Genomic DNA, 7,999 nt, shown 5'->3' with positions numbered 1-7,999 from the left:
ATATATATATATATATATGGAGGCATTTTAAACCCTTCCCACACTCTTGCAATATTCTAAACAATGTTTCTAAACTCTAAACACTCTAAAGCATGTCATGAACTCAGCTCTTGGCCACGCCCACTTCTCCGTAGCAGAATGGAGATCGACAAAGGAGGAGGGAGGAGAAGCTGCAGGAGGAAGTTTCTCCTGCAGTGTGGGCTGCACACAGGTACAGCAAGTGCTAAATAATTTAAAATAATTAATTTAAAATAAAAATTCATGCCGATCACGCGGCTCATCCATCAATCAGCCATAATCATAATATTGTCAGGTCTAATACTATTTTGAAAATCCACGAGTCCCCAAAAATGAACCGCGAAGTAGCGAGGGACTACTGTAATTCAAATTTGGTCAAATATAGACGTTTCGAATTCTGGGAAAGTTTCAAGAAATTGTGAATCCGTGATCATTTTTTTGTGTCGCACCATAAAACAAACAAGAAAAAGGTTTTCAGAAGCAGACACTGATAAATTTAACGTTTTATACTTTGCTTACAATACCTTTGACATTTAAACTATACAATCATTTGACCGTAGAAAAGGGAATAAATTCACATCCAAGTTTCTTCAGAACACTCCCCGCTTCATGACTACACGCACATTCCGCAAAATGTTCAACCTATATACAAAAATCTTTTCTTAAAAAGTAAATTCACATACACGCATTGCATTGTCGAGGCCATAAAATCAGTACGACATTTTTAGATTTGGTCAATTTCTCACACACAAAGACGCAGCATTGTTTATATAGGCTAGTCAACTGGAGTGTATAGCTCAGCTGTGGAAGTGGAAGGTGCATGCACAGCTTTAACTGTCAGTTTTATATTAAAAAAAAAAAAAAAACGTAGGCACATTTTTTGCTTTATACAAAGGCTAAAATCCAAGGAAACGTCTTTCTGTGTGAAGCTCTTTAATCTGCATGGCAGCTCCCATCACATCTGTTCTCCCGGCAGAAATTCATCAAGGCACTGTGTTCACTGTGGGTCTTGGTTTGAATCCAAAACTGCATTCCAAAGCAGCCCGACAGTCCAGAGACAAACTCCACAACAGCTCCCACAAATATCAGGTTTGTTCTTCGAATGAACATATGTGGCAAACGCTGGAAACAGAGCTGCAGGAATTTGTGATTCCTTATGACAGTTTTGCCACGTAGGGTTTTAAAAAAGTAAAAAATATAACTCTTTACATTGTCCATCGTCCATGTGGTTAAAAATACTCTGATGTACTTCTGATAGTTTCCAACGAAGATCAAACGAGCTCTACTTCAGTTGACTTTAAAGATGCTGAAGACGTGATTGGCTACAGGGTGGAGGCTGAAGGACGGGCCCGTGACGGCCTGCAGCTCCGTGTTTTTCTCCAGCCGCAGGAGGCCCGAGACCTGGCAGGGCTTCACGAAGTGGAAGGCGTGCGGCCCTGCGGAGGGGGTGGTCCCGTAGCCCTCCATGCACTGCAGCTTCTGGGGCCTCAGGCCGTTGGTCACCACGTCCAGCTTCACGTACTGCGACTGCTGCTCGTTGAACAACACCTGAGGAGGCAGAACAGAGCGTGCAGGAGAAATCAGATGAGGCGCAACTTTTATTAGGTAAACGGAAAACTAATCAGGCTCCAGGAGGGCTTCAGGGATCATACTTTCATGACTTTTTTCCATTTAGATTCTTTTCCAGATTTCTGTAAAGCGTTGCAGCATGACTGACTGACATAAACTGAGTCTGCTTTTCTGAAGCCATAAATGGAATTCTTTATTGCTCTGAATGTGACTGATTCCTACTGAGCATGTGTTTGGACTGGAAGGGTGGACGCAAACAGATGTAGTTTTAGAATTACATCTAGATAAATCAATATGTTAAGTCTCTGTAGCAAAAAAAAAATTAACTTAAAGACTAAATGCTACAGAATGAGCACAGGGGGCAGTGCAAAAATCAAACTATTGATTTTCGTAATTGGCATTTGCATAAAAATTTGTCCATGAAGACGTAAAAAGAGTGGGACCTAAAACTGAACCTTGTGGCACACCATTGGTGGCCATGAAGTACCGTTAGGATTTCCCACTCTTTTTACAATTTATATAAATAATGTAGGTCTAAACATTCCTGATGCATCTTGGTATCTCTATACCGATGACGCTGTTATTTATTGCCGAGCTAACACAGCTGCCAAGGTTTTCCAGCTTCTACAGTCTGCATTTGACATCATTCCGTCAGATTTGTTCTATCTCTGGTGCTAAATGCTAATAAAACCAAAGGGATGTTGTTTTCCAACAGAAAGTCGGTACCAGCAACTCTTCCTCCTAACTCATCCATGCATGGTGTTCCTATTGAGTTTGTAGATTCTTACAAATACTTGGGAATGTTGGTCGATGCACATTTCTCTTTTAAACCACATATTGAAAACTTGATAAAGAAACTGAAATTAAAACTGGGTTTCTTTTTCAGAAATAGATCTTGCTTAACTCTGAATGCCAGAAAACGCCTTGTAACCACTACCTTCCTGCCAGCCATTGCTTATGGTGACATTATTTACATGAATACCCCTGCCAGCTCCTTGCAGATGTTGGATGCTGTCTACCATGGTGCACTAAGATTCATAACTGGTAGTAACTACCGTACCCTTCACTGCACTCTGTACTCCTTGGTCAGTTGGTCATCATTATCTACACATATCTGGTTCATTTTCATCTATCAATCCCTCCTTGGTCTTCTAACTTCTTATATTTCCTCCCACGTCACGTGGTCAGTGCAGTTATAACATGCACTCTCAGGTCATCATTACCCGCAGCATTCCCTCAGTGCAGACTGAACTTGGCAAAAAGGCCTTTTCCTACACCTTAATTTCTTAAAGGGGTTTCAAACATTTGATAATGTCAATAGAAAAATCAAAGCAAATATGTTCTTGTTTTTAGTATGTCACCCTGTTTTATGACACCATGATTTATTGTTTTGTACACTATTATTTTAACTGCATTTTTACTGTAGTTTACTGTTGTCATTGTCTACTGTTTTGTTGTCTGTACTTTATATGTTCGGTCTGGAACAGGTCCCTCTTGTAAATGAGTCCCCGTGGCTCAATGAGGTTAGCCTGTATAAATAAAGGTTAAATGAATGAAATCCCTTCGTATAATGTTTGGCGTCATTGTGAAGCTCAAGGATTCCTCCTATGTAACTGTATGCCTGAAATTCCTGATGATGCTGTGCTAGACCAATAAAAAATCAAGTTGTCAAAGTTGAACTCATAAATAAACTACGGTAGTTTGTTGCCAGTACTTGAAACCAACTTACGGGGAAGCTGGTCCTGTTCCAGTTTCAGCTTCTAAATTCCTGTCAGATATCTAGATTTCCTTTTTGATTTTGGTTTTCCTGAGATTTCAAGTTATAATGTAACATCTGGCACAATGTGACCATTAAACTATAACCAAGTATTTTATTGTGTTATTATGTTAAGCTCTCACTTAGGCAGAATCTCTTTGCTATGCCTTGTTTAACCTTTTTAGCCCTACCCATACATCCAGGGGTAAAGGGCCAGATCCTACTCGGGTGCAAAGCAAAGGCTCTTGGGGCTCTTCTGTCCTTAAAAACTGAAAATTTTCAGGGGCACACATGAAAAGGAAGAATTATGAGCTGCAAAAATGAACTCATGAAGGTAAGTATTTCCCCTGATATTTTTTTACTGGTACAAAAACCACTGTAAATGCTTAGTTTGATGTATTTGGCGTTATCGTCAATTATCCTGATCAATCCTAAAAAAAAACAGTACTGTACGTTGCTAAAAAATATTAATGTCTAGTTTAGTGTACTTTGATGTATAAGTTTTGGTATTGTTATGAGTCTATCTTAAAGTATATTCCAAGTCTGTTGTAGGTTTGCTAATTAATTTTGCGCTCCGTTTATAAGCATGTTGACGTTACGTCTGTTTCCGTGAAAGGAATCGTCTACAACTCGTTGTGTGTCAACGTTTTAAATAGGTTTTCCATTTTGCAGTGGAATATTTTGCGTTTGTGCCTTTGAATTAAACCTCCCTTCACACCGGATGACGATGTACAAAACATTTAGTGAAACGTGGATGATCTTTGCCGGGACATGTAATAGTTGATATGCATGTATTGAGAATGCTAAGGACTCCTCGTTACACTTAACAATGCGATATGTTGACAGAACATTTGTAGTCAGCATATTGAGGTCCTGGGTGGATCACGGTGGCAGCATATCCATGATGTGGGGCCATTGGGCATACCAATATGGTTTTGCCACACAGAACTTTTAGCAGGACTGGTCACGCTGGCCTAGGCTACAACCCCATCATGATATCAGTGTTGTGCTAGCATGGCATGATCCTCTAGCATGTAGGTGCATCCCAAAGTGGCCCAAAGGTCATGAAAGAATAGGGCTCAGGGTGTACTTGTGGGTGTATGTGGTAGTACCTTCATGGAAATGTCCTGCTGGCATACAAAGTATAGTAAGGGAACAGAAGAGTCTTAGGGGTGCTGCAACTAGATAAAACTTACAGTATTTGGGGAACTAATATGCACGGTTGCCGTCAACTTCAAACATTCAGTTTGATCCAGGTTGTGTAGGTCATTGAGAGCATAGTGAGGTCATTGTCCACTATGAAGGGAGTATAAAGACCATGAGTAAGACCCTTAACCCTCCATCTGCTCCCCTGGGCACCAAAGATGGCAGCTCCACACAGAGGACGGTGGTAGCTCTGTGGTCTGTGGGTGCATCAGGAAGGGCATCCAGCATACAATTGCCAAATGTATGTGCGAGTTAGCACGCTGTGGCGACCCCTGAAGAAGGGGGCAGCCAAAAGAAGAAGAAGAATGGGATAGGTGTAGGCACATACATTAGGTTGGGGTAAGGCCAAGGAATGTGAGTTTCTTCTACAGCACTGGTAATAACCTACTGTTCCTGAACTAGACTCACCTGGCAGAACAGAAAGTACACCCCTGTTCTCTCCACAGTGAAGGTGCCTTGCTCCTTGTTGTACTTCACCGCTTTACTCATATTCAACGTCCTCTCTTCCCAGCCTTTTATCACACCACCTTCTCCCACTGAGAAACGCACACAGACACACAAATCCTCGGTTATCCATCACTCAGAGGGAGGGGAAAAAACCCTTCAGACATCGTCGTCCATTCTTCATTTAACAACTCTTACCTTGCTGAGAGGACAGTTTGGTTACTGGTGGAAAGAAGGAGACAATGATGGAGACAGAAAAGGGGAAAGTCAATTAGGATTTTATGGGTGCAATCATATAGGGGTATATGATTTGAAAACACTTCAGCAGATGCTATTTGAGATGGCTATAAGGGATTTGCCAAGCCACTTACTTTCAAAATGAGACGCCGCTTTCCTTCCATTTCCATTTCTCCCTCGTGCCGTCCCCCCTTCGAATTCAGAGACAGACACAGTTAGAATACACAGAAAATAACCTCTGTGGGCTGATTCTTTTTTTAAATAAAACAATCATTCCCATCTGTATCGCTCTAATAACACGGTAGTTTAATTTGCTGCCGTTCAAGTTCAACCTGGACAGTTCTAATGTGATTAGCAGCTGGGCAGAGGATTTCCTTTCACGTGCTTCAATTTATTTCCTCAAAGTGTTATTTTCTGTCAAGTGTGTGTGCCTCTTTTCAGCCTTTTCTCTTTTTTTTGGTTCCCCTGTGTGGGCTAATCTTAGTGCCAGCTGGTTTCAGTCATCTAGAACAAGAGTGAAAGAATGGAAGGACGAAGTGGGGGGGAGCAATAAAAACAAGACGGGCAGGGGGAAAGTGAATAAAAACACATTAAAGACAGCCATTTATATGAGAGGAGAGGGGGGGGTGACAAAATTTGGATCATTCAGGACTGAAAAGACTCTAATGATCGGAGAAAAGGAACAACTACAGCGTCTTTTCAGACAAATACAATAAATAGAACAACCGGAGCTGAAGAACGGTGGCTCTTGTTGCTCACTAAACGTTTATTTTAGCCTTTCGATTTAGCCTGAAGGGACTTCAGCTGCAGATCTACATGACCACCACCTGACTGCTGCCGTTACTCAAGAATATTAAATCCCTGCTAAAATAACTCGCAGGTGGGTGACTGACCCTGTAGACTTTGGATTTGCATCGGAGCGAGCATAAAGCCCTCAGGCTGGCCAGATTTTCCCCCCGACTTCAGCTGTCAGTCACGAGGAGCGAACACAACAGTAGTGTCTTTCTGAAAACGCCGGACGGCTGCGGTTAATTTTCCACAAACTGGAAGAAGCTGTTTGGGCTTTTTTTTCCTTCCCCACCTATACGTGTGAATTTCAGTACGGAGCCTTCGTATCTCAGCGGAGGATAAATTCTAGCCACATGCTTCCCTTTAAAGCAATAATGCAGACCGTCTGAGGCAAAGTTCTCCAGAACGTTTATGAATAAATGGCGTCTAGCTCTTTGAACAGTGTCGGTTTGAAGAAATTGACTTTGATTTTGACCGGACTGGCGAGCTAACGGCTAGTCTGAACAAGCAACAACAAAAGTAGACTGCAAAAATGCTACTGCAGTTCCAAGCAAACATTCATTCTCTTTAGCTGCTTTTAGGTTTTTAGGTCATAGGGGTCACTGATGCTCATCCAGCAGTCGTTGTTTGAGAGGCGGGGGACACCCTGGACAGGTCTCCAGTCCATCACAGGGACGCATAGAGACATACAAGACAAACAACCATTCACTCTCTCACTCACACCTAGGGACAATTTAGAGTTACCAGTCAGCTTAACATGCATGTTTTCATGACAGAACGTGCAAACTCTACTCAGAAAGGTCCCCCCGGCTGGGATTTGATCCGGCGACCATCTCGCTGAGAGGCAGCAGCTCTACCAACTGCGCCACCGTGCCGCAGTTCAAACAAACGGGATTATTTAAAGTTTTAAGAGTCAATTTCGCATCACACAAAAAGCAAGGGTTATTTTTTAACTCTGATAGTAGCGACAGCTGCTAGCTGTAGCACTTCCTGCGTGAATAACGACATATCTTCCTTTCACGTCAGAATTTTAAAGTAACCTTTATCAAAAAATGATAACGTTAAAGCCATTTCGGTCAAATCTTGAACATTTTGTTTCGCGCAATCTGACTTTTTTTGATAAATAGCATTGGGACTAAATGACGGGGATGACTCTCAGCTACTACCACATCTTTGCTCTATGTGTAATTTTATTAAAGTTTTAGCTGTGGCAGCCATCTTGAATGTACTTCTAAAGATTAAGTTTGGAGAGTTTTATTAAACTTTGTCCAGTTGCTCATGGGAACGTTTTAAACAAAGACCTTAGCACTCGGAGGATGTGTTGGAGATGACTTTCAGCTACTGCTTAATTTATAAACCAAACAATGACAGAACGCAGTGTGTTTATGGGGGGTCTGTAGTCTGCCTGACCAACAGCTCTCCTTGTGTGAATAGAGCATGCTCCGCTTCTCTCAAGCATTATAACCCCAACCCCCCAGGGGTGGAGATTTGTTTTAAGGGTATAAGCAGAAATGTTTACTTGAAGGTGCAACTCTTATGTGATATTAAGAAGCACATAAGTGGTTGTTGTGTTTAAAATGAGTGTTTGTGTAATTCAAATGTGTAATTATTGTCAGTTTACATATCCAGTATACATTTTATTTGTTCAAGGCGGTCATATTTGTTCATAACTTTATTATTAGTAAGCCTGAGAGTTACCGGATCCAAGCAAACAGTTATCGGAACGCACCCTGTCAAAATAAGAGAGTTCCCGGATCCTGTTCCTGCAGGATCCGGCTCAAATTAAGCCCTGACCACAACCACACTGAATCTGAGCTCAGTATCTGTGAAACTGGTTGAAAACAGAAGTTTTTGTTTTCACTAGGGTTGATTAGCTGTGGTGGCCATCTTGAGTCAAACATTTATAGATGTTAATCTTATTAGCTACCTAGAAGTTTCTGTGAACTCCATCCAGTGGTTGATGAGATATTTTGCTAAGAA

The 7,999-nt window shown here is 41.6% G+C and overlaps 1 protein-coding gene across 1 annotated transcript in view; it reads right to left on the bottom strand.

Annotated features, from left to right (window-relative positions):
- Window positions 1–1,248: 1,248 nt before the first annotated feature.
- tnfsf12 (TNF superfamily member 12) overlaps window positions 1,249–7,999 on the bottom strand; it is a 12,733-nt gene continuing 5,982 nt past the window's right edge. Inside the window, exons 3-6 of the mRNA XM_037683712.1 lie at window positions 5,365–5,421; window positions 5,192–5,215; window positions 4,958–5,085; window positions 1,249–1,566 (exon numbers count right to left, since the gene is read on the bottom strand). Of these exons, the coding sequence (XP_037539640.1) occupies window positions 1,306–1,566; window positions 4,958–5,085; window positions 5,192–5,215; window positions 5,365–5,421 (470 nt within the window). The 3' untranslated portion in view covers window positions 1,249–1,305. The remainder of the gene's footprint in view (window positions 1,567–4,957; window positions 5,086–5,191; window positions 5,216–5,364; window positions 5,422–7,999) is intronic.

Source organism: Nematolebias whitei, chromosome 1 (genome assembly GCF_014905685.2).
Source record: "Nematolebias whitei isolate Nwh7 chromosome 1, NemWhi1, whole genome shotgun sequence".
Classification (NCBI taxonomy): Eukaryota; Metazoa; Chordata; class Actinopteri; order Cyprinodontiformes; family Rivulidae; genus Nematolebias; species Nematolebias whitei.
Note: the sequence above shows the minus strand (reverse complement) of the source record. Positions and strands in the feature narration are given on the sequence as shown.